The sequence below is a fragment of the Puccinia triticina genome, chromosome 1A, assembly GCF_026914185.1.
Source record: "Puccinia triticina chromosome 1A, complete sequence".
In the NCBI taxonomy this organism is placed as follows: Eukaryota; Fungi; Basidiomycota; class Pucciniomycetes; order Pucciniales; family Pucciniaceae; genus Puccinia; species Puccinia triticina.
In genome coordinates this window covers 5581531-5607651 of record NC_070558.1, presented here as the reverse complement: position 1 = coordinate 5607651, position 26121 = coordinate 5581531, and the positions used below count along the sequence as shown (strand labels likewise).

Genomic DNA, 26121 nt, shown 5'->3' with positions numbered 1-26121 from the left:
GACACCACTTTTGAGAATTTTGAGACCCTAGGTGCGCCCACATGGGAGGGAGCACACTTTGGCACGCCCCGTCATCAACCCTATGTCTGAGCAACATTAAGGAGCTGATATCCACAGATCAAACTTTTTGGTATGCGGTGTAAGCAACCCTGGGGCACTGGGACTTTGCTATAAATGTCTTAGCATAGTGGCAGGTTTTTGTTTACCTTCCCAGGGTTTTATAAAGTATTGGCTTCAGCTGCGCCAAAGTGGGTTTATTGCCAAAAACGCGCCGAAAAGCGCTATAACAAACCCCAGCAGACACTTTCTACGGCCGGCGCAAGTAGCTATAACGCGCAACTACTAAAAGCAACCTGCAAACCCTATAACTGTTCCGTGGCAAAATTGTGCCATGCTAAGGCTAAAGTTAGCTTAGCCGGCCCAGCGTTGGTGTAAGCATTTCCCTTGAAGAATCAATCATGTAAATGTGTGTAAGTATCTATGTTGCCATTCAGGGGTTACTATTTCATGGGTGGGGCAGAATTTAGCTGAGTGCAGAGGAAAGGAAAATGTGGAACAAAAGTTATGAAGATAAAAATAAGGGAAGTTCATTGGGAAAATTCCAATCTAAATAAATAGGTGCTCCCCACTGACACACAACACAGAAGACGCGGCTCTGTATGAACACAGCAATGCAAAGATTACACATGATGACTGTCAGATTGGAAGCTTGGCGACGTTACGACAAGCATACATAGTATTCTTCTCCTTCTTGGCTTCAACAAGTTCTGTTTAGTGCATGGGCCAAAGTGCGTACAGCCAGCTCAGTCTTTAATACACCCTTTTCATTTAGAAAACTAAAAATCAAGCATTTACTGACCAGGATTTCTGAAATCACAGACCGGAAGATTTGAAATGCATTCGGCTGACAAGTCTTTGGGAAATGAACTAATTTTTTTGAGCGGGTGTTTTAGTCAAAATATAGCCCATTATGCAACAGAATTGAGAAAAATAAGGATCTTGAATTCTTACCTAGATTTGTAGGGATCAAAGTTTGCCATGCCATGATTCAACTGACAGAAATAAGATTGTTCGGTAAGGTATTGAACAGAGATTCCATATTTCTTGGCAATCAGATCAGCATTCCACCATGTGTTTTTAACTTTCTTTTTACCAGAGTGGATAATGTTGAACATTCTACAAAAAGAAACATTGAGATAGTTCAGTAAAACATGTTGTTTTGGGATCAAGTTCAAAGCATTTCACTGACGTTCCATTGGGAGAGCAGTAAGACAACTTGTCGTCCCCTTTCCATGCTCCACCTGGACCCTTACTAGTGCATTTATCCTGGAAATAAAATTTGATACCAATGTGTTTGTGATTAATCTTAAGACCCTGTGGCAAGGCAGTTGGTAAAATTACTTACACTTGCAATTGTCACAAATGCACCCTGTTGAATTCAAAGGAGATGAGTTCTCCCTATTGAGTGCAACTATTGGAGAAACATGAGCTCACTTGGCTTCGAAGAATATCTGTCATGATACGAATTGTAGTAGTGTTCCTAAGGCTTGATATGAGCTCTGCTTCATTGAAGGTTGGTCGCTCGCGGAAGAAGGTGCCATTCTTCAAGACAGTTGAGATACCCTGAGGTGAACTGACACCTGAGGCAATGATACTTCTGGTGGAATTTGAGATACTTTTTTGAGCATGCTTCTGCCATTCAGAAAGGTAAAAGGCGTATACTGAAAACTGATTATCAAGAAAAGAAAGCATCAGAATTGGACTATTTTTCCCACAGCTGCTTGCAAATTGAAAGATGTAATCTACTTTATCCAATGCATTTGGCCCACTATGCTTCAATGCTTCTTTTATTGAGATTGTTCCAGTAACACCAAAAGTGACTGCCACAGCACTTAGAGTAAATAAAGCAAGACGTTGTGCAATTATAGCCTCGCCTCCAACTAATAGTACCAGCAGGGCAACTACACCAGCAGTAATTCCGGAAGCTAAAGTGAAGCTATGGAATAAATCCCAAATTCCACCGGTGTGGCTAGGAGGGTACCTATTAAGTGATTATATATTACATAAGTGAGTTGTACAGTCATTTTCTTGCTAATCACAAAAGCAATGGCAATTATAAATATGTACTCACAAGTCAACCACAAGTGCTCCTGAGATGGCTGTTGTTTTTGATGAAGAATTGTGGTTTTAAATGAAGGTCACTATTGCAGGAAGAGCTTTGGAAGAGTGCCATCCTAGGGCCCCGAGGGAAGGAAGATGGCTTACATGTCACCATTTCAACGGCAGTACCCACTGCCTCATAAAATTTGTTCTGAAAGTTGTTCCATTCTTGGGCTGCAACCAGCACTTCCCATCCAGGAGCTTGAACTGGGCTGCACAGCTGTAGTATGGGAATGAGCGCGTGGATAAAAAGTGGAGATTAAAAAGGCAGGGGCCTACCTGGCCAGCTTGGCACTTTTCTCCTATGCCACAGATGAAATCAGGAGCTCCAACTGAAGCTGCATAGTGCTATTTGGAAATTGCATCAGAAATGGCTCTGGGGGTTTCAACACACCTATAGGTGGGTTCAAGATCTGCAGCTTACCTGAAGATTCAAAGAGGTTCCATTCGGTAAGTTAGCAAGATAGTTGTCTATTCCTAGCTGGATCCAAGTGCTATTGGTAAGCGGCGGCTGAACACATCCAGAAGGGCTGGGGGCAGCATTTGGCTGGACTGTGGTCTGTGCCGCGGCGCTTTTGGCAGAGGAGGGAAACAGGTTGCGCCTGGTAAGACCAGACAATTGTTGGGTATTAGGATTAGCTAGAACTGGATTTCCAGCGGTATAGACCTGGCTCATCAATACAGAAGAAAGCAGGAGCCATAGTGCTGGTGAGCCAGTCCCGTGTAATAATGAGCGTTGGACCATCGTTGTCTCTGGTAATCTTAAGGTAAGCGGTCGGAAGAGAGTGGAATTTTAGAAAGGGTGAGAGCACAGGAGAGTACACTGGGTGGACGCGGGAAACATAGGGAAGTTCGCCGAATTTAAAGGCATGCTTGTGTCAACGAAAGATAAAATAAGCTTTTCACCTAGTTTCAGCTGCTGTACTCGTTCTGCAGTTTGTCCGTCTGGAACATGTCGGCCCAATAGCAAGTGCAAACGACCTTTGCACAAAATCACCAGACATTTTCCGCGACGTGCCTCGAAGTCAGTACCGAAAGGTTTCGACGACATTCATGTTTGTAAAAACCTGGAGGCAGCACAAGTGAAGTCGTTGCAGTCAAGTCGTGCCGCGCCAAGGATTGTCTGAGCCAGCGCTCACTGAGCGATCGAGGAAATCTCAAGGGTTTCGTCGACGCCCGGGCAAGAAAAACGTCGCCTAAACCTGGGACGTGGATGTGGCGTTGAGGGTTCTATGGGTTGATGAAATGATAGGCCGCGGCCCCGAAAGCTTTTTCCGAAGCAGGACCTCAGAGGAAGGCTTGGTGGCGGGATTAAGAAGGCGATCGAATTACGTAGCCGATGGTCAACAAAGGTTTTCCTCGTCTGGCCTTCGATCGACCGACCCGAGCACTGCAGGCGATGTGAGCACGACCATGCTCTGAAAATATCCACTTGCCCTCAGATCACACGCCAGATCCCTTTGGTTGCACTTTTGAAGTCGCCCCCTGCCTGAATATTCAATATCGACATATAAACGTGCTCAGTGGGATTTGTTTTGCTTGCACTACAGTACATAAAGAGGGCTAATCGTTTTTATCTTCGTTTCTTAATCAGAATGCAGACCGCCGTTTTTGTTGGACTTCTCCATGCTCTATTCGACGCCTTCATCGGGTTTATCTATGCCAATGTGCCGCCTTTCCGCTGGCGTTGGAGTGTCAAGGAAATGCCAGACTTATCAGGTGAGTATATATGACGGTTATCACTTGTTCAGCTGATAAGTAGCTCAAACTTGCTTCCTTTTGCTCTTTTACTCAGGACGAGTTGCGATAGTCACAGGTAAATCGATTGTCTCGCGAGGGCAAACCTATTGACCAAGCATCGAACACTCTAGTAATTTTTCCTATTAACTTTTGCCATGGAATGTCCAGGTGGCAACCTAGGCATCGGCTTTGTCACTTGCCTAGAACTGGCTCGTCGAGGAGCAAAGGTCTAGTAAGTAACTTGATCCTCTACGACCTCTATTCACCTCTCGGCCTTTCCACCCATGAGCCGTATCAATTCCGGACTTCGAAGTTCGACCACTGTTTTCGACACTAACCAAGGTCCATCTCCTAGTCTGGCGTCCAGAACAGAATCTCGGGCAAAATCAGCCATCGAAGAGATCAAGCAACTCGTACCCGATGCGCAACTTGGGTTTATCCACTTCGACCTAACGATCTTATCTTCTGCGAAAGCTGCAGCCGAGGAATTCATGAGCAAAGAGTCTCGCCTGGATATGCTCATCAACAATGCTGGAGTGGTGGGTCTCTCCTTCTAAGATATATATGCCCGAGCCACCATCTTCTCAACCTTCGAATCTTTTACCTGGGATAGATGGGCACCAGATACGAGCTCAGTCCGGATGGGATCGAGGTACAAGCTTGCAACGCAACTGGCCATTTTGCGTTGACCTCTCACCTCTTACCAATCCTCAAGAGAACGGCTTCATCAGTCTCGGACGCTCATGTCCGGATCGTTAACGTGTCCAGCACAGCCCACATAACCGCCACTGATCCCGACCTATCTAGCCTCGAGGGAATAAATCGGCCAAACGATTGGCCGATGGGCAGATATGGTCATAGCAAGCTCAATGTTAGTCACCCATCTTTCAATCACTCAAAACACCACATTGTCGATTACATCGAATCTGACCGAAATATTTGTGTGCATTCAGAACATCTTGTTGACCAATGAACTCCAGAAAAGGCTCTCCGATTCCAATATCTATTGCCTGTCGGTGGTGAGCCATTGTTACTTATTTTTATTTTCCTGGGGGTGATATATGCTTTTGACGACCCACTGAAATAATTGCTAATTTCCTTAGCATCCAGGTGTAGTCGCTTCACAACTCACCCGAGGTCTGCATTCGTCAAACTTTTTTGTCACTCAGTCAGCAGTGGGCAAGGCTAACTTTTTTTTTTTGGAAAAATTATACAGGCATTGTCAGCAATTCAATTGCCAATTTGTATGCGGTAAATAACCTTTCCCTTTCAGCTCCGCATATTCAGTGGTCATCCGTGTACATGATAGTGACACCCCCCCCCCCCCCCTTTTACAGGAATTCGGTAGTTACATCATTGCCCGCCCATCTGAGGGAGCACTAACTCAATTATATGCGGCCACCTCTCCTGAGATCGAGAGCAAGCGACTCAGGTCTGTAGTATCTTTTAAGCTGTTCGCTTAACTTGATATCACTAATGCAATGTAATTATCAACTGACTCAAAACACATTATCCAGGGCAGCTTACTTGGTGCCATATGGCCAAGTGGGTCGCAAGAGTTTTCTTGCGGAGGATCATGAGGGAAAATTGGGCCGACAGTTTTGGCACCTCTGCGAAAAATTGATGCAGGAAGCTGAAAACAAGCAAAAATGAAAGCCCTCTTCCCATTTTTGAATTGCATCCAGTCTTGATGTTCAATTTTCTACCTCATATACATGTTGATTCTCTTTCAATCATTTCTTCAAAACTTACAATAAGAGTAAATTGAATTTTACTAAACTTTGGAGCCAAATTTGAGGCCTTTATGAACAAAATTTTAAAATTTTGGAAAAATGTACAGCAGCAGGTAATATTGATCAACCAGGGCAACTTATCAATTTTTTAAAAACATGTTGATAAACACCATAAAATGTGTCCCAAGGTTTTGTGAATTTTAATTGTGAACCCCCCTAATGTGTCTCACATTTTAAAAAAAGTCAATGTTGTGTTACTTGGACATTGTTGAGTCACTGGATTTATGAACTTGTGATATGTGAAACCCCTTCCATGATGCTTCATGCAGATTTAGCACTTTCCAAAAGTTTGATTGGAGGGGAAAATGAAAAAATTTGATATATTTTTGCAGCTTAAGGGAAAGGCAACAGGCTGAGTGAGTAGCACCAAAACATTTCAGGCCTTCTGGGATTAGATGGTTCATTTGGCAGAACAGGTTTCCTCCAGGAAGGTGGAGAAGATTTTAGGGCAAAATTTTCCCTGCCAAGCTTGCCCCAAGTTTCTGGTTAAAATTGGACATAATATTAAGCCAATCCTGAATCTAGCACCAAACACTATGAAAAAAGAATCAAGCAATTGCTGTCAGTTGACATGCGCAATCCAGGGTGAGACTTTAAGTTCATCCATGTTCATTCCATGATATATCATGGAGTAGCTCAGCATCAAAAGAAGATAGTGAGTATGGTTTAAGACTGTAGTTCAGTGTTGGACTTGGCACACAGTCTTTGCATCTGCCTAGTTTCCCGGGCCATCTGCCTCAACACCTGCACAGTACTGGTGCTCATTGATCATCAACAAGGGTGTATACTCCTTGTTGACCACTGCTATACAACGACTTTGACCTGGAGGAATCCCTCCTGTTTGATAACATTACTGGGAGGAGTCCCTCCCGTTCGGCTGCCATATTGAGCAGTAGACTGGGAGGAGTCCCTCCTGGTCAACTGCCATATCAAGCAGTCAACTGGGAGAAGTCCCTCGCGGTTGACTGCCATACACAGCAGTCCACCAGGAGGAGTCCCTCCCAGTCAACTGCCATACACAGCAGTCCACCGGGAGGAGTCCCTCCCGGTCGACTGCCACATTGAGCAGCCAACTGGGAGGAGTCCCTCCCGGTTGACTGCCATACACAGCAGTTGACTGGGAGGAGTCCCTCCCGGTCAACTTCCATACACAGCAGTCAAGGACTCCTCCCAGTCAACTGCTCAATATGGCAGTCAACCGGGAGGGACTCCTCCCAGTTGACTGCTTGATATGGCAGTCAACCAGGAGGGACTCCTCCCAGTCGACTGCTCGATATGGCAGTTGACCAGGAGGGACTCCTCCCAGTCAACTGCTTGATATGGCAGTCAACCAGGAGGGACTCCTCCCAGTAATGTTATTGACTGGGAGGGATTCCTCCCAGTCAACTGCTGTATATGGCAGTCAACCGGGAGGGGCTCCTCCCGGTGGACTGCTGTGTATGGCAGTCAACCAGGAGGGGCTCCTCCCGGTGGACTGCTGTGTATGGCAGTCAACCGGGAGGGACTCCTCCCAGTCGGCTGCTGTGTATGGCAGTTGTTGACTGCTGTGTATGGCAGTCGGCCGGGAACTCCTCCCGGTAATGTTATCGACCAGGAGGGATTCCTCCTGGTCAAAGTCTTTGTATATAGCTTTTGACCGGGTGGGATTCCTCTTTGTCAACAAGGGCGCCTACTCTTGTTGACCTGGAGCAACGATGCATCTATTACGCTACGGTTAGCGTGTAATACCCTAATTTAGCGGTTTTTTAGCGCCGCTACGCTAAACTAAATTGTAGCAGGCAGACTATTACAATTACAGCTAACTCAGATTGGGCAAAAAAGTGCAATTTTTGCTACGAATTACAGCTAATTTAGCGTAGCGAGCCGCTAATTAGCTGTAATTTAGCTGTAATTTAGCGTTAGCGGTTTTTAGCGGGTTGGTATTACGCTAAAAATTACAGCCCCAGATTATTAGCGACAAGCGTTACAATTTAGTTTTAGCGGCACTAATTACATTTAGCGTAATAGATGCATCGTTGCCTGGAGGGATGGGGAGGTCAAGCATGTACCCATGACCTCCAATGCAAGGGACTTTGGATGAGTCAGGGGCAGCTGAGCATTTGCCTCAGGACTGAGTCTGTGCACCTCAGACCAAGCTTCCTGTACCTCAGTCTAGTGCATTTTGCACTATGGACTTAACCTGAGGAAATTCCAAACTTTCCAGGGTGTACCACCCTGGTATTCATTTATATGGGCCTGGTCTCAACTAGGAATGAACTCAGGTATGCTGCATGTCAACTGACAGCACTTTCTTGAGTTTTTTTTCACAGTTAAAATCAAAGCTTTTCCCCTCAATATGACCTCCTCTGGAGGACAACTCACACCCAAGGACAGGCCCCATTTCCTCTTTCCCCTTTTTCCCCACCTTCCAGCAACAGTGCAACAATTAAAACACATGTAATTGTACCTGACTGTATTGTACTTGAAAAATTGAAAAATACATGTGTTTGTATCATAATTTTTGCCAAGAAAATGTTCATATGTATCATAGAAATGGTTTGGTGAGACCAATACAAAGTAAATATATTATACCTGTATGTATCTGGATGAAAATACAATACAATGTATAGCCTATGCAATACATGTATTGCAATTTTTGCACTGTTGCTTCTGGATACCCACCTACACCAAATCAATATCCCTCAAGCACCCAGCTAGTCACAATTGGGATGAATTCACCCATCAGACAGAGCCAGGATATTAGGAAAAACACTGGAATTCCTCCCAATCCAGCATAACAACCCAATTCAGGAATTATCCACAAATGTAATAAACATAGATATCCCAGCTTGGTTACCCCTTGTCCCCTTTGGTTTCAGCCCTTCCTTTTTCAGTCCCTCATGTGATATGTAATCTCTTTCTTCTGATGTTCCATTTTCTCTCCACATTCCAGCCTCTTTCCAGAACTTTCCATCCCCATAAAAGTTTCAGCCTCAGCCTCTTGATTGTGAATTTTCACTGTTTCATCTTTTTTCCAACCACAACTCAGTCCCATAATATTTTTTTATATAGTCTGCCCTCTTTGGCCCTAACTTTTGTTCCCCATGGGATCCTTACCCATAAATTCAGACAACTGGTCACCATTTATTAGCCTTGCTTGTGCCAATAAATCAGATTGGACAAGCTTGATATTCAGTATACAACTATTAGATTAGATTAGTAGACAAGTAAATAACCTTTAAGACACACCTCAAGAATCTCCATAGCCACATCTTTCCTTAAGAGCAACAATAGGTGACTACGCTACCTGTAGCTGTAGCGTAATGGTAAAGTAGCAAGTTTAAGGTTGCTACCGCTAACTTACACGCACTTACACATAGTTTTTGTGCACTACATTACCTGTGCATAATTTTAAATATTTTTCATCAAAACTACGCTATTGGAAGGGGTTTTTTTGCATTACATTACAGAATGTAAATTCATTTCTTTTTGGATGGCAGCATTGCCTTCAAAAACTTCCCAGCCTTGGTGAAATCCCCTGTCAGAGGGAGGTCCTCCCGAAGCCACATAAGGCTTGAGACACAGTGAGACATTGTTGAAGGTAGCAGCCTGCCTTGGTTGCTGCTACATACATCTGAAGCTGCAGATAATATTCTCTCAACAGCACAGGAGCTTCCAGTTTCTCCCAAGTATGAACGGGCCAAGATGGCCAGCGTGGGGTAGGTTTTCTGGTTGGCCTGTTTGGAAAAGTTGCTGAGTTAGTGACATTCTTTGATATAATCTGAATTTTTGGGGAAAGGGACATACCTTCCACCACGTCAATGGAGTGCTTTTGCAATCTAAATCCTTGGGGCTGAATGGTAGTTCTGCTTTCAAGTAGGCCTTGATCTCATTTGCTTTTGGTGTTGGCTGGTGGTTCATAAGTGATGTCAAGCGACCCATGGGTGAGCTGGGCTGAGGGTGTGGCTTTGTGATTTCTCAAACATTGGTATCACTAGTGTTTGGTGCTGTTTTTTTTTTTTTTTTGATCCTTTGCTAGTCTGAAGCAGTGCTGAAGCAATTGAAGGCCTTCAGCAACCTCCAAGCTTTCAATGCGCTTCCTTAGGTCAATAAATGCTACACTATCTGGTTTTCAGGGGTAAAAATGACCCCTGACATTACACTACGGCTTACGGTGAAAATTCCCCGCTACGGTTAGCGGTAATTTAGCGGGGCAGACATTCAAATCATTACGCTACTGGGAGATCTAGATAATGTAGCGTAATGTAGCAACCCATTGTTGTTAAGAGTCCATACTCTTATATCCTTTACTTGTTACCCTGAGAAGCAGCCCTTCAAGCACCAAATCCCTCTCAAGCTCTATTCTTCCCTCAGAGTAGGTCCACACCTTTTGGCTGTATCCCGCACCCGCAATTCATTGACTCCCCCAAGATGTGGCAAGAGCTACATCATGAATGCCCTCATTCAGAAATTTACCCAGATTGGTTTACTGGTTATTGCTTTTTCTTTCAGATGTAGAGTCAGTGTGTCTGCCTTTATCAGTTATTTCTACATGGATTGTCTCATAACTTGTTAATGAAAGAAAACAAAGATCTAACATTTATTTCTTGTTAGATAGTTTGATCTTATTTTATGTATACAACTTGTTTAAGGGAAGGTTTTTACCCAAAAGCAGGAGATTGACTGCTCTCTACTAGAAAACTTGAGAGGAAATTGGGATTTAACTAGGGCTGGGCCCAATACCCAAGGCATGGAGGCCATCCCTTGTTGTTGGAATACAGACAGCCCTCATAAGAGGAGTACCCCGGTGAGTAGTACTTTTGTACACTCACCACAAAAGGCTCATAATGAATAAGCTTATTCATTATGTTCTAAACCTGTGACAGGTCAATCAGATGACTCCACTCACAAGAAGTCTTGCACTCTTGTGACAAGCAGTTACGCAAGTAACCATCTTGCGCAAAACCCCAACAATCATCAATCGTCAAGCTTGTCGTGAGTTTACTCCTCACTTCACAAACTCAGCCGGTCGGAAAGTTAACCTCTTTCCTTCCCTCTACAGATCAGAACTCGTTGAAGTTCAACCCAAACCAGACCATCGAAGAATTCAACCGCTCACTATCTTATCGTGAGTAGTGTGACACTTTGATTGGATCAATACAAACAGAACAGAGAACTGACTTTGTTCTCTTTCTAACAAATAGCCCTACGAGTCTTATCAACCGTATCAGCTTGTCGATCATCGACAAAGATAATCTTTAAGAAACAAAACTAGGAACAATTACTCTCAAGTAATATTGTTCTTCTTTCTCAAAAGACATCTTTAAAGCTGTTGAAACATAAACTAATTGAATCAATCTATTGATCTTATCTTTTCTAGAACAGATATAATTTATCTATAAAAGTCTAAAAAGACAGCGCATTGGATTGATATTTGTGTGTAGATTAAACTACTGCCTTCAGGTAAAATAGCTTTAGATCTAGAACTCAATTATACTATATATTGTATTTATTATTATTTTACTTACAATAAGAAATATATCTTCAGTTTTATCAAATCTTACACTTGTTAGTGCCCTGCGGGTATACCCAAGGTGGGGTATATAATTACCTACTCCCAGGCCCTATCCGCCGGATATTGGGTACTTCCCGCCGGGACCAGCTGTCACACTGCATAGAAACTACTTCTTGGTGATTTTGGGCTAGGCCGTCCAATGGACTTTCCCCACAAAGATACAGGCAATATGATGTCAAAGAAACAGTCTGATCCAGAAGATAACCCTCAGTCAAGTCAGTCTCCTCCTGAAGGCCCTCAATCTTCCCAACAAACTTGCAAATCATGAGTGCGGAAGTATTTTGTTGATGAACCAAACAACAAAAAGGTTTGATGTACAGCAATTCTGAAGAAAAACAGACAGTCTTGCAACACTTTGATAGCCCAGGAAAAAAGATCCAGGACTCACAATGAGTGTGCAGTTGCACTGTGTAATGTAATTTGATTAATAAAGTTGGCCAAAAGCCACAATTTTCCTGAAGCTCACACCCAGAAGAATGCCAATAACCCATAAGCCACCCATTGGGAATGGGATATGCTTTGCATTGGGGTGCACTCTCACAGTCCTGGGAGGCTTACACCACAGGAGTGATCAAGAGAAGTCAGGATGTTCCCAAAACAGTTGCAGGAATCACGTGTCCTAGCAACGGCTAGGACCACCATGCAACATTAAGGTTGTCTTGTTGGCTGTAGGACGCTTTTTAGACAGCATTTTTTCATTGACATCCTTGCTGACCGCGGTGGTTGCGGCATCTGGGGTTGCGAGGACGTCAAAGTCCCCTTGAAGGAAGACTTGGCGTTGAGAGGACACAACCCAGCCGTTCTTGGGATACCTGGGTTATCCTGACGCTTTCCCCGGCGTCTGTAGGTCATTAGCTGAAGCCATGCGATTGATCTAGAGCGCAGAGGGAAAGGCAACAACTTAACGTTGCTGTGATTGGTAAACAAAGGTGCAGAACCCTTGTTGGTCCAACAACGGCGCCGCGCCCGCCCCTCTTTGCCGGGATGCTGTTGTGACCACCAAAACCATGCCAACCAATCCCTTTGTGGTAATTTCTGACCGCGTCAGAACGTTGCCCGCTGTGGGGGGAAGCAACGTTTGGGGGACGCGAAGGCGGAGTGTCGACAGGACGTTGACCTGCTCCTGTGGTGTAGTTAAGTCAGGACGCAGATGGCGACTGCGGTGGGGGTCGTCTTTTTTGACACCCCGGTGGAGATGCTCCCAAGTCCCTCTGCGAGCACCGGATGTGGATGCTCTGAACTTTGAAGCTGCGGATGGTGTGGCACGCATACACCATGGCCGAGTCAAGCACCAGCACAGGGTCCGACGCGCCCCAGGCACCTGAAGACATGGGATCCTCGAGAAACGAGCAACATTGGCCTCTGGGTGGTATGTTATAGAGTGCAGCTTTCCTTTTCATCCTGAATATTGCGGTGTGGTAAACATGTTCGCTGACTGGAGTGGCACGCAAACCCCTCTCCACTAGATTTGGTCGTCGACGGGCTCAACGGTCTCGAGAAACACATGCGCGATCCAACCGTCAATCCAGATCCGTTCCTCAGGTCTGTCCAGGGAAAGCCGTGTTCCGACGAGCAAGCCGACATGATCAACAATCTCTTGAGAACCCTACACTCGAATCTTCTCCCGCAACTCAGACACCAGATCACCAATCTTGCACGATCATTAGACCCAAATCGGCTGGCAAACGATCCAGGTTTGCATCTCAAGCTCATCTTAGAGATCCAATCCGCCCTCGATGAGACTTTGAGTCAAATCAATCATACGCTTGATTGGGCCTCTCACGATCCACAGCCATTTTCGGGAGCCACCAAGAATGACCAGCATCTCCAAGAATTCAAATTCTTTCGGTTAGTTGGCCTGCGCTATCGGATCAAAGAGGTCTGTGGCCCAGTTAACGGGATTTCCATCGCTGGAGTGGCGCTCATTCAACGCATGCAATGCTCAACAAAAGGTCACCCAATCGGCAGCTCCAAATACAGAGAACTTTTAATATCTGACTGCAGAAAATTGATAGTGAACATGACGTCCTCTTGTTTATTGGCAATCGAGCTGGCGATCGGATGGTTAGAGGGATCGGAGTTTGACCTTGTCCAGCATCACTGGTCAGACCCGAGGCGGCGCATCGACGAGTGTCTGGAACGTCTGTTGAGAGAGACAGCGGATTCGAACAAAGAAAATAGGATATATACGGGGGAATCGCCGAGCGACCAGATATCGAAATCCGCAATGCCAATCGTGAAGCTCTCCAGACTGTTTTTCAAAAAAACTATCAAAACAAGGAATGAACAAAAGACGCCTCCCCTTGTTCACAGAAATGAGCTCCGACCAGCTGAAATCGCTAGGCGAATTGGCCTCCGTCGTGGCTGTTCATCTCCGCTGCCTCATCATGGCGGTGGCCCTCGGCAAAGATATCTATGGTTTCACTAGTTCCACTCACCGAGAGATGGCCAAACGGCTCGCGGAGTGTTTTGAAGCTGCTTTAGCTCTGATACGCCTTCATTTTCTTCCTCTGGTTCCGGACACCGATGGTTTTCCAGGCCAAAACTACTACAAGGCCTGGCTTACTACCTGGCACACTCAGCTCGCGTTGGCCATCCAACTCTTTATTGAGAGTGTCGACCTATATTTCATCGACGATGACTTGTAGGATCTGCGTTCTTGTATTGTTCATTCGAAATGGTTGTTTGCTCTAAGAGATCATCTGCATACATACATTAGCTAGTCTGATGCATGAGTCACTGAAGCACTGAATACATCCAGGGCTGGCTTCCTTAAGAGTTGTGCCAACCTGAGGCTTTTCGGCCGGCCGGGGGCGTCATCGCCGATCGGGCTGCCTCCTGCTTACATAATCGCCGGGCGTGCAGACATCCGGGTGCCGGCCTGGCAGCGGCCCCCCCAAAAGATGACCGCGACCACGAACAGCTCGCCCAGCCCGGCGCCCTCGAGCCGGTCGCTGACCGCCTACTCCTGCCCACCCTCGACGAGCCGGGGCACCTCGCCGGCAGCAGCCAGGACGCGCAAGCTCTCGGCGACCAACCCGCCCCCGGCGATCCTGCCCAAGCTGTCGGCCAAGCTGCCCAGCCGGCTCAAGCGCCCCAGTCTGCACCACGCACCCGCCACACCAGCGCCCCTGCCCGTCCCGCCCTCGCCCTCCCATCCCTCGCCCCCCTTCAGACAGACCCTCCATGCCTCGCTCTCCCAGGACGGCCTCGACAGCGGCCAGCGCAGACTCAACCAGTATCTGCTCCTCAAGACCATCGGCAGAGGCTCCTTCGGCTCCGTCGAACTCGCCCAGGATACCAGCATCGTCGGCCCCGACGCTGCCCCCGGAAAGGCCCTCTATGCGATCAAGGAGTACTCCAAGTCCCGCATGCGCAAGCGCGCTAGGATCCTCAACCATCGCTCTAGGATCATGTCCCGCTCCGCCAGCTCGAATCAGTCGCCTACGCAGCCCACCCGACTCCTCTCCGAATCCTCTGAGGGCATCCTGCTCGTCAAGGAAGAAGTGGCCATCATGAAGAAACTCTCCCATCCGAACATCGTCTCCCTGCTCGAAGTCATCGACACCGACCAGGACAGTCTCTTCTTCGGTCAGCTCGGCGACCCATCCACTCCAGCACCCAACATTGCTGATCTCAATTCATTTTTTTTTTTTTTTTTTTTTTGGCGGGGGCTTGGGGGATGGTCATCAGTGCTTGAACTGTGTCCATACGGCCCCGTCATGCAGATCCAGCCCAACGAGAGCACACCGCCGCTCTCAGAAGGAAGCGCACGGAACGTGTTCCGCCAGATGATCCTGGGCATCGAGTATCTGCACTTCAACCAGGTCATCCATCGCGACATCAAGCCCGACAACATCCTCTACTTCGACAACCCCGCTCTCCGCCCCGACCCGCTCTGCAAGATCGTCGACTTCGGCGTCAGCGAATCCTTCGCTAAGCCTGGAGAGTCAGCCTGCCCACCCCCTGCTCACCATACATACCCACTCACTTTTCTTTCGCCGGCATGTGTAGTGATATGATGCATAAGTCGGCTGGGTCGCCTGCGTTCCTGGCCCCAGAAGTATGCATGGGAAGTAAGTCCTCACCGTTCCCATACAAGATTGATTTATTTGCAAAAAAAAAAAAAAAAAAAACTTATGCATTCCGATTCTTTCAGTTGGAGAAGGGGTGCATGGAAGGATCGCCGACATCTGGGCCATGGGCATCACGCTGGTGAGTGCCACCCACCGCCGAAAATCCCCACCCTGTGTCTGTGTGTGTGTTTTTTTGTTTTGTTGATGGATGGATTGGATGGGGGGGACACAAGTACGCTTTAGTGTGTGGGAAGTTGCCGTTCGAAGGGCACAACCAGATCGTGCTGTGCGAGAAGATCATGAACGACGCGTCAGCACAGCAGGCTCTCCCGTCCTCTTTTGTGTGTTTTTTGTCCCTCCAGCTTACTCATTTTGCTTGTGTGTAGGCCTGAGTTCCCGAGTCATCTGAGCGGCTCGCTGGTCGAGCTTCTGCGAAGCTTGCTGACCAAGACGCCCCACCAACGGATCCAGATGGACGAGCTGCGGGCAAGTTCTTCTCCGACCTGAAAAAATGTTTTTTTTTTTTTCAAGCGACTCACTCATTGACGGATGGGGTTTTTATTATATATATAGATAGCGAAGTGGGTGACGGAGGAAGGTAGGCAGCCGATGACGATGCCAGCGTCAGACCTGACGCCGATCCAGCCGCCAACAGAGCGCGAGATCATGGATGCGTTCAAGAGCCTGAAGACGATAGCGACGATGTTCAAAGCGATCGGGAAGTTCCGAGCGAGCAAGCGGCGGAGCCGGACGAGCCAGGTGACCGACGACGTCTCGGAGTCGTTGGGGAGCTCGCCGAGCGGGACGAGTCGGCCGGGGTCGCCATCGAGCTACACCGACCAGCTCGTCGACTCCCCGCTCAGCTCGCTCACCTTCTCGCCCCGCCCCAGAGCCCCCTCCATCCGCACACGCACCGCCCCCGACCTCGCTAGTCCGCTCCGCAAACTCACCTTCGATACCGCCCGCCAACCCACACCCCTTGCCCGGGCGGACCCCCTGCTAACCCCGGCCCATTTGCCCTCCCTCGACCAGGCACTCGAGAGCTTCCATCTTGCAGCTTCCCCCGTCTTTGTTCCCCCTCAACACCTCCCCCCATCTGCTCCGCTTCCCCACCCCAACCAAGCCTCAGATAAACTCCCACAATCCCCCATTCCCTCCGACTCTCCTGTCCTCCTCCAGGCCTCTCCCTCTTCTTCCCCCCCACAATCCTCATACTTCCCTGCTCCTCCTCCTCCTTGACCTATCTTCCTCATATCTCAGAATCATCTTTGTTTTATCCTCTTCGTCTTTCTGGGCGGTCAGAAGATCAAAATATTTGTGGATCATATAAGTGTTTCTTAACCCTTAATGCAGTCAACTTTTTTCTTTGGTACAAGCTCAGATATATATGTATATGTAGATGAGCGTGTGATTCCAATACCATGAATCTCTCTCGGACAACTGGTTTATACATACACTATGAAAAAAAAACTTGAGAAACTGATGTCAGTTGACAAGCAGTTACCATGCTAGTACTTTGATCAGTACCTGACTTCCAGCACAGCTCAGCATGGGCTGGTGCTAAGCCACAAGGCACAGCTGGCTCAATTTTGAGCACTGTGCCTCCAGGTGTCCTCAGACACTCAGCATGGACAATGGACTGCCCAAGCCCATAGTGATTCCTGCAGCCTCATGGACACATCCCTCCCAGCAAAGAGGCCACCCAGCACTGGGTACAAGCGCGTTGACCGGGAGCAATTCCTCTCGGCCAACAATATGTTTGTATCTAGTGAAACTCAAGAAGCCTGATACATAAGGGGACTCCTCAAACTCTATTGTTCCTTAGACTTTCAGAAGAGACAAAAATAATAAAAATCTTTTACTCATTCCTCTTTATTTGAAGATGCATCAACACAGCACTACTTCAAATATCCAGTTTCCCTCATATCAACAAATCACTGCCTGGAAACTCATGCCTGACTGTCTCAAAAACTTATCATTCGCTGGGTGTAAACTCTTTGGATCAGATTCAACCCCATCTACGACTCAGAGCCACCGGATTATCCCAGTAAGCTTCCATTGAGTGGATTCATATCTTCCCGTGAGTAACCCACCACTAACATACAGTATGTAAACAAGACTTTGGGCAAGGTTTAAAAGGAAGTTGGACAACTATGATTATATTGTTATTAGTAACTATTAATCTAGTGACTAAGTTGAGCCAAGAATGTGAAGTACCTAGGAGAGAGTTGTGGTCCGCTTCCTGGTTATAAGAGAGAAAAGAGACAGAAATTTGGAAGCTGTTGTTCAGCTGTTGTTTGAGTGGAAAGTGAGCAATGGCAAAAAGTGCTACAAGATGTCAGACGAGCATGTCAGCTTTAGCTTCTGTGTTATGCGGTTTTGGCTTGGGCGCTATCACTCTCACATTTGGCTTTGTATGGATGTGCCTCATGGTTTGGCAATGCACTGGGATAGGGATCTGTTTGTGCTGTATCCTGAGCATGTACAAGCTACTGAATCAGCCACCTTTATCTGTTAGGGCTCTGCAGTTGGCGAGCTTGCCTCCAGTTTGTGCCGGAGTGATTTGTCCTCTGAGGCTGGCGCCTGTTCAGCCTAAAATTGCTTCAGGTTGGTTTGTGATGTAGATGTGAACATACTATCAGCCGTTGGACCTCCACTACATGGGGCCCAGCCAACAAACGCTAACCTTGCGGGGTGCTTGTTGTGCGTGATCTGAGTTGGCTCTGCGCCAGATGCTGATGTGGCTGTTTGGAGTGGAGAAGTCAGCTTGAAGCTTCTTCTTACACCTGGGACAGATTGATATGCATTGTCTAGAGGAGTGGTCACTGACCGTTCTCCCTTTTGGGGTTACGGTTAAACCCAGGCCCTTGCTTTGGAGCAGGTCTGGAGCTCAAGTCTTCCCAAGGTTATGTGGCTCATCTTCCCTGCTCAAGACTTGCTGCTTGACTATCTGCTCCTTCCCATAATAGGAGTGTGCCAAAGAACACTCTGTAATACACACCGGGGCCAATGGGGTGCCCCAAGGGTGATAGGGTTGCACCCCTGGGACCCCGCAATTCAATGACCGCAACGGTGCCGCTCAGTCTTGACATGTCCCAGGGGCGCACCTGAGGCGTCCCCGTTGCGCAATCTGGTCACGCACCTCTTGCGTAAATTGGATTGGGGCCACAGTGACGCGCCCCAATTGTCCCTTGGGCGTCCCATGGGGGTGAGGATCACGCTGCTGGAGCGTCCCGGTTGCTGGATATCGCAAGGTTGGGGACCGCTCAGCCGCTATGGGTCATTGATTGGTCACATGCATGATGCGGCCTGGGGCCGCCCATCCGGACGCCGATGTTGCGCAACGGTACCCAAAGCGTGCTGGGGACATCCCAATGGTGCCATGGTCGGCAAGGTGCCGCAATGATGGTATGGGGGTGCCCCTAATGTTGGCACAATTGCTGGGCAATCCCAAGGTCTCAGTGGCACATCTGTGGCGTTGACTGGATGTGGTGCACCACCTTTTCTCAATTTGCCCCGCTGTGTAGGAGTTTGCCAAAGCACAATCAATTGGGCAGTTGAAATTCCATCTTCTCCAGTCTCTTTTCCCTCCCCTTTCCCTTCACCATCACTCCTTTCTCTCCCTCCAGATTGCATATCCATATATTCACCTTCTGTCCCACAATAATAGCTTATACATATATCCCTGGCTTAGACAGTAAGGTTCCAATCCGGTGCCCCGGGTTTGGGTATTGCCTTCCCGAGATCCGAACCCGGCGTATCCGGACCCGACACCGGGTACCCGGCGGATATCCCCAAAAATTGTGATTTTGAGGCTCTGAGGTGTGTTTGGTGGGAATCTGAGCTCTTCTGCGTGAATTAACGCTCAACCATTGCTTCCACGACCCAGAAATGGCCCCCAAACGCGCCGCTAGTGACTCTGCACCCATTGAGATCGATTCAGCCTCGGAAGACAAACCAACAACGCGGCCAGTTGATGCTGAACCCAAAGCTTCCGGCAAGAAAAGCTGGGTTTGGCAATATTTCAAGACGACTACCACGAACAATGCGTCTTTCAACGTGTGCCAGGTCAACAAGACTCCCGGAGGTAGAGACTTATGCCTTAAAAAGCTTGCCGTTGACGGGAAGGGATCAACCAAAAGTATGATCAATCACTTGGACCGCTGCCATAAAATACACAAAGGAAAATCGGATACCGGTGCAATCACAAAGTTCTTGAAAAAAAGGGAAATTACCAACGAAACTCAACCGCAACTCCTTGACTGCCACAGTTGCCCGCTTTTTCATCAACTGTAACATTCCTTATATTGTTATTGAAGACGAGGAATTTCGCGAGCTCCTTCGACTCTGCAACCCAGAAACAAAAAATCTTATTTGTACTGCAGACACATTGGCTTCGTTCATTCAGCTAACCTTTCAACAGGGACAACAAGTCCTCTGCGAACAGCTCCGCGGAATCAAGTCCCAAATCAGCCTAACCTGCGACACCTGGACGTCCCCTAGCAACCAATCAATCCTAGGAGTAACAGCACACTGGATTGACAAGAATTTTTCTCTTCGGTCGATTGTCTTAGCTGCTCAGATTGTTGATGGAACTCACGCTGGAGTTAATCTAGGAAAGCACTTAATAGAGGTGCTGAAGTCTTTCGACATTACCAATAAGGTATTCTGTATCACAGCCGACAATGCGACAAACAACAGCACAATGAGCTCCTATATATCGACTCAAATTCAGTTCAATAGTCAAAATTGTATGCTTGGTTGTATGGCGCATGTGATCAACCTCGCCGCGCAAGCAGGAATAAAATCTCTCTCCCAACCACCACCACCACCACCCAAAGTTCCGCAGGGACTATCAAGCATCCTCAATGATGAACCAGTGGCAGATCCAATAGAATTCAAAAGCGTTGTTTCTCGAATCAGCAGCCTCACAACCTTCTTAAAGCGCTCCCCTCAAAAAAAAGCTGCATTCTTAGACATCACTATTCGCTTGATGGGGAAAAAATTATCGATGATTGATGATGTAGCGACCCGATGGAATTTGACGTTTCACATGCTCAGGAGGGCATATAGTCTTCGAGCTTGTATTGCGGAATTTTGCGAAGCCCACAACTTGAGTGAGAAGTACGACCTTACACCAGGGGAATGGGATAAAGTCAAGCTACTCTGTAATTTCTTGGAGCCTCTTGAAGAAGCAACAGATACGATCTTGCCCAAAAAAACTCCAACTTTGGTCCTTGCAGCACCGGTATACATTTGTTTGATGGAAAAGCTTACAGAGGTACGACTCTTTTCAATCTTGTCTAAGCTTGTATCAGTATTAATAATCATTGTACTTGTCAAACTTTTCCTAACGTATAGGCTTCTAAGAAATATGGCGCTCAGGGACTGATTCCGGCCGCACAAGATATGCTCGACAAGCTGAAGGGATATTTCAATTCAGCAATCAACAAACCTGTTTATATATGCTCAACTTTGCTTGACCCACGCATCAAGATGGACATCCTTTCTCCAGAAGTCCTTGCAATGATGACTCGCAGCAGGAAATCAATTATCGACGACTTTCGGAGTGAAGCCGAGAAGTACATGAATAACAGATACAACAAAGACCACATAACAGACGAACCTTCCGAAACAGCGCCTAAGAACACATTGAAGTCTAGCCTTTTCAAAAAAAAGAAACGAAAGATGTCGTCGCTGGATGAAGAGGTCGATTACTATCTGAGCTCTGAATGCGAAGAGGAATCTTGCGATCCTCTAGTCTTCTGGAAAACGCACTCCGAACAGTTTCTAACCCTTGCGACAATGGCTCGAACATACCTCTTGGTACCTGCATCCAGTGCTCCAACCGAGAGAGCTTTCTCTGCCGGTCGATACATCCAGGACTATACACGAAATCGGATGAAAGTCGAAACTCTTGAGTCCCTGATCTGTCTAAAAGACTGGCTAGCTGAAGCCATCATCGATGTCGATAACATCAAATTACCAACTTTGTAGCTTTTTTTCTTTCATATATCAGTTGTCTTTGCAAACAAAGTAGTCAAAAAGTCCTCTCTTTTGAGAGGTTCCGCTGCCATGTTGCAGCAGAGGATTGAAGGCGAACAATGTCTCTCCTCTGCCCCTCTCCTATACAGAAATACCCGACCGGATACCGGGTATCTCTGGACCCATCCCGTGACCCGACCCGACCCGGTATCCGGTCGGGTATCACCGGATCATCGGGGTCCGGATCGGAACCTTATTAGACAGAAATAAAAAACAAACAGCCACCAGCGACTTGAATACTTTATGATGAGAATATCTGAGAATAGCTGAGAATAAGACCTACATCTTAAGACCCGGTGTACCCGACATCGCGTACCGGGTACACCGGATCTCATGTCGGCATACCTTACCCGACCCGACCTCCCGGATCTATTCCTTAGCTCGAGGACTTGCTCAGATCATCCAACGAACTCTCGATATCATGCCGACCAACGCGGCCTCCGGCTCATGGTGCACCATCAATCTCATCGACCGACCAACAGCTGGAACGGCAACTCCCTGCAAAGAATACAAGCACGAAACAAGCACCGACCCGACGACGGGGGCCATCCAGGAAACCGCGACGATCGAATCCCAGGCCGCCAGTCCGTTCGAGATTTCCTTCAACATCAAGCCAACCACCTCCTCGTCCCTCCGCAAGCCAGCTCCCGCCAGCAGCAAGACTCGGTCGGCAACAAACAACAGTCCACAATCACTCGTGCCAGAAGACTATCTCGTCCGCTTCTACTTGGATGGGATCGATATAGGTGACTGTGTACTCCCAAGAACGCATGGTTTTCCTTATACTGTTGGTGGAGTTTCAGTCGGAGAAGGTCTATATCAACCACTTCAATTTGCCGCGGTTAATCTAGTCGATCCAGATGAACATCAACCCTCGGACGATGATGATAAGATTTGTGAGGATGAGGATGTGATCAAGTCACTTGGTACGATTCGGGTCAATATCACAAGATGTGTTGCCGTCCCCCAATCAACAGCATCTTTTGCCGATCAACCTGATGAAATCCGAACTACGAATCAGATGAACTTCTCCGAACGTTCTAAAAAAGCTTGTCTTGCTACTACGGCCGGTCTAGCCAAACCAACAATCGATCACAAGCCAGCTCCAGCGATCATTTGGGAGGCTGAAAATGCTGAGCCAAAACCGTTCCTCGAAGTCGGTCTTGAATCTGATTCATTTCATGCCCGCCTTTGCTTTCCTCTTGATTTTTGTAACTAACTCTTTTGATGTCTTTGTTGTTTGAACCCCGAATCCAGTTTATTTTTAAATACAAACCGCAATCAATCTTGGAATCCGAAGGGATCATCGCACCCACGGTCCCAGAAGCCGCCGCCAAGGCCGAACCAGAAAACAAACCCAAGAGGGAGGAGAACAAAACCAGCAAAAGAATCAAGAGTGAGGATAAAAAACAGAAGAAGAGCGGTCAACATGAAGATAAAAAGCCCAATGTAGTCGATTTGACTGGCTCTGACTCCGAGGAGCATCATGATAAAAAGTCTAAGATCATCGATCTGACGGGGTCTGACGAGAGTGATTAATGGCCTCAGCCCTCTTGTCTCCTCTCAGCCTGCCTTTACCTCATCCACTCCTCTCGATGTGTACCCTCCTTTGCTATATTCAGTCTGCTTGCGCGCTTCGTTGATTGGGACTGTCTAGAAAAATATACGACTCCTCCGGTGTCCTTTTTTTGTTTGCACTACTTATTTAGATCATTTCATGCCACCCAACCTCATCATGTTCCGTGCATCCATCAACACCCGCTGGACATGTCTGTCTCTGTCTTTCTATCTGTATTAATATGATTTTGAGGCTACATATCTGTCTCATGAAGTAGTGCCCAATTGTCCGCAGTCAGATAAGCTTACATCTCACAATGACCACCTTGTGCATTTTGGGTCCAGAAATATGCATACATTGGCATAAGTTAAGGACCATGGATGGAAAACACAAGCTGATCCAGGTGATCAGAAGGTGTTGAAAACATTCAAGTTACAGAACAATTATTGCTCTTGGTTTAACTTCAGCGTAAGAGAAATAAAATAAATATGCTGCTGACCTGTTGAAAACGATTAGAAAAGTGGGTTGAAGAAGAGGTTATGAAACATTGTTGGTAGCTAGATAACTCAAGTTTTGATTGGGTATCATGATTTGAAAGGTTATGACTGAGTTGGCGGTATTTTCTTATTGTATTTTGGTACTTCAGCTGCAATCCTCGACAAACGATACTGTTGCTCTTTAATCCGCGGGGACCACGGCCGATTGAGCAGTTGGCAGGAGACTGGACTGAATGGGAGATGGAGAAGGGCGAGTGAGAAGAGAAGGGAAATGGAGCGGAGAAGATCAGTAGTAATCGAAATCCAAATCTTCATATTCGTTTTCGTCGAATTGGTTCAGCAGATGTGGATCCATCTCTTCGGCTGCTTCCCTCCTCTCATCCTCTGACATCGGGTCACCATAATCTGAATCAAGATCCATGTGGAAGCATATCCCTCGTGCTTTTAACGCTGATCGCACCAGTTCCTCGTCCATATCCCCTACAAAAACCCATCGAAGTGAGAAATAAGGTTGTATAATATGAGCAATTATCCCCCTATTGTTTTGGAAATGTTTCGAATTGCACTCTTATTTGACGTTTATAAGAATACTGACATCCGTCACGGCTTCGGACTGAGCAACACTTGAGGTTAGGTAACAGTTTCTTCTCCTTTCTTCTGCTCGAGAGTACCTCAACAAGCGCGGTGGGACAAAGGTCGCAGTTTTGCCAGGCAAGTTTGACGATTGAATCAGGCAAGCGTTCAAACAACTTGGGCGTTGCAAGGTTGCCAGTGAACGTCAAAGACTTGAGTTTCCTGAGTGCGGAGGGCGATTTGAAGACGATATCCAGTAGGCCTGGGCTGGTGACTGGGTCATCAGACTCAATGCCATCCCGGGGGGATAGAATTGGATATTCGTTGTGAGGCCAGTCAAGTTTCAAGCATTCTAGCTCCGGATTCGTGCACTCTTTCAGGATCCGACATATCCCGGCCCGGCCGATTGTGTAAACCGGGCCGGTGATTTCAAGAGTCCGCATGCTGCCTCGAAAGCTGTTCACCAGCATCGAGAGCTCATCCTCGTCTACCTCAGGCCCGCGTAAGATCATCGTTCGGAGGGCGCAAGTGAGCTTCGGCTTCGGGACGGTATGAATCTGCTTCTTCGCAATCTCCGACCGACCCTCGAGCTCGTCCAATTCGATCGTCTCGAGGAAGTCCCATTGAGGGAATACTCGACCGAGCAAGTCATGGATGTTCCATCGGAGCAACGTAGATCCGCGCCTGCCGTTGCTGATGATGACAAACTCCTTGATCAGTCGTTGACTCGCGAGGGCGTCCAGGAGTGCCTCTGTGCACTCAATCGGCAACATGGTGTTGATCGTGATGTTTTCGAGGTACGGGCAGCTCCAGATGATGTCGCGAAGCACAGGGCCGCCGCCCTGCAGCGCGTTATGCATCGAATAGGGACTGATGCATCTGAGCTGTAAGGTACGAACGTGTCGGGCCAGTCTGCTAAGATAAGGATAAGGGTCGATCGCAGACGATCGGACCTCTTCTGCATCGCCGTCCTCATGTGTGTTCCGCTGGTCTACACTTGGGTGTGGACGAGTAAGCGCCGGAAGGAATAAGCTCGCCTGGCGTATACTCAGCAGCGACACGTTTTTGAAGAGGATCTCCTGAGCATATGTTTGGAAGGTACGGTTGACCAATGAGAGCGGCAAGAGAGGATTGGATGGAAGACCTTATAGAGAGATAGAGAGTAGGAGCTCCATCGATTGTCAGCGTATATATCCAAGTCTAGATGGGAGCACGAAATTCTTCACCTTGGGGCCATGAAACTTTTGGTTGTGAAGCGAGTGTGGTTCGGTGGTTGCGTTGATGCGTCCGAAGAGTAGGCAGAGTATGCGCACGATGTTCCAACTCGTGATGAGGTCTTAGTTTTCGCTGGACTGCTCCGATTTCGTTGTGGTCCAGCAGATGATGGTCATCGGGATCGACGAGGACGCAATCCCATTCGTATGTCTGGAGATTGGCGTTAGGCCGGAGGATATGCCTTATTATCCTGTGGACTAGTTCGGCTGGCAAATCGGTTAGCTTGGCCATGGAGGTTTGCCGACATGAAGCAGGTATTTACAGGGGTGGGAGCCACGGGGTGCCGCGGGGTGCCCACCCACTCGGACCAGCGCCAATTGGCGCCGTGAAGCCCCGTCCCGCAGGATATGCCCCGGTGGTCCCCTGGGCGAGCACCCAAACTTAACGAAGTCCTTCTGCTGCAGGCGTTCTTGCAAAGCAAGCCTCCGACAGCCCTCCGCAGGAGGGACCTGCGTGCTATTGCCCCTTTTTGGTGAGCAATGTTGAATTTTGGTGGGAGAGATATTCAAACTTCTATAACTCCTTGCCACAAACTGATCATGATTATTAGGGGGGTTCACGTTGCAAAAAAAAGCAATGCTGATTTCGTCTGCTCATGCACCTGTGAGTAAGGTCCTTGCAGATTGCTTCCAAAGGGGAGCTGCCCAGCCAAACCTTCTTGCTTTCTCAGGATTTTCAAAAGCTGCATCTGCTGGTTTTGGTGGCTGATTTGCAAAAGCAGCCTTACGTGAACCCCCCTATTACTTCTATTTAGCCCCCGTTTGGCACCAAGATAAATATAGGTGACATAATCACCAATTAATTCAATACAAATCAACATAAAACCTCCAAATCTTTGGTAGGCAACCTA

The 26121-nt window shown here is 47.5% G+C and overlaps 5 protein-coding genes across 5 annotated transcripts; 3 read left to right on the top strand and 2 right to left on the bottom strand.

Moving 5' to 3' along the window:
- Positions 1-696: 696 nt before the first annotated feature.
- PtA15_1A631 (uncharacterized protein) lies at positions 697-2905 on the bottom strand (the record flags this gene model as incomplete). Its single annotated transcript, XM_053165679.1, has 11 exons — positions 697-767; positions 860-927; positions 1012-1176; positions 1250-1326; positions 1406-1429; positions 1495-1728; positions 1807-2041; positions 2132-2159; positions 2266-2380; positions 2440-2508; positions 2585-2905. 11 exons carry the CDS (start codon positions 2903-2905, stop codon positions 697-699), a joined length of 1407 nt encoding a protein of 468 aa, XP_053016846.1.
- Positions 2906-3755: 850 nt separating this feature from the next.
- On the top strand, positions 3756-5553 carry PtA15_1A630 (uncharacterized protein; the record flags this gene model as incomplete). The annotated part of the gene is made up of 10 exons (XM_053165678.1): positions 3756-3879; positions 3956-3976; positions 4069-4132; positions 4256-4439; positions 4514-4771; positions 4854-4919; positions 5004-5037; positions 5117-5151; positions 5238-5332; positions 5418-5553. The coding sequence occupies 10 exons, from the start codon at positions 3756-3758 to the stop codon at positions 5551-5553; spliced, it is 1017 nt and encodes a 338-aa protein (XP_053016845.1).
- Positions 5554-12522: 6969 nt separating this feature from the next.
- On the top strand, positions 12523-13895 carry PtA15_1A629 (uncharacterized protein; the record flags this gene model as incomplete). Its single annotated transcript, XM_053165676.1, has 5 exons — positions 12523-12616; positions 12714-12793; positions 13040-13199; positions 13263-13388; positions 13561-13895. 5 exons carry the CDS (start codon positions 12523-12525, stop codon positions 13893-13895), a joined length of 795 nt encoding a protein of 264 aa, XP_053016844.1.
- Positions 13896-14150: 255 nt separating this feature from the next.
- On the top strand, positions 14151-22907 carry PtA15_1A628 (uncharacterized protein; the record flags this gene model as incomplete). The annotated part of the gene is made up of 9 exons (XM_053165675.1): positions 14151-14838; positions 14941-15196; positions 15262-15323; positions 15407-15462; positions 15557-15633; positions 15710-15809; positions 15897-16254; positions 21749-22524; positions 22626-22907. The coding sequence occupies 9 exons, from the start codon at positions 14151-14153 to the stop codon at positions 22905-22907; spliced, it is 2655 nt and encodes an 884-aa protein (XP_053016843.1).
- Positions 22908-23709: 802 nt separating this feature from the next.
- On the bottom strand, positions 23710-25502 carry PtA15_1A627 (uncharacterized protein; the record flags this gene model as incomplete). The annotated part of the gene is made up of 3 exons (XM_053165674.1): positions 23710-23903; positions 24019-25140; positions 25223-25502. 3 exons carry the CDS (start codon positions 25500-25502, stop codon positions 23710-23712), a joined length of 1596 nt encoding a protein of 531 aa, XP_053016842.1.
- Positions 25503-26121: the final 619 nt, after the last annotated feature.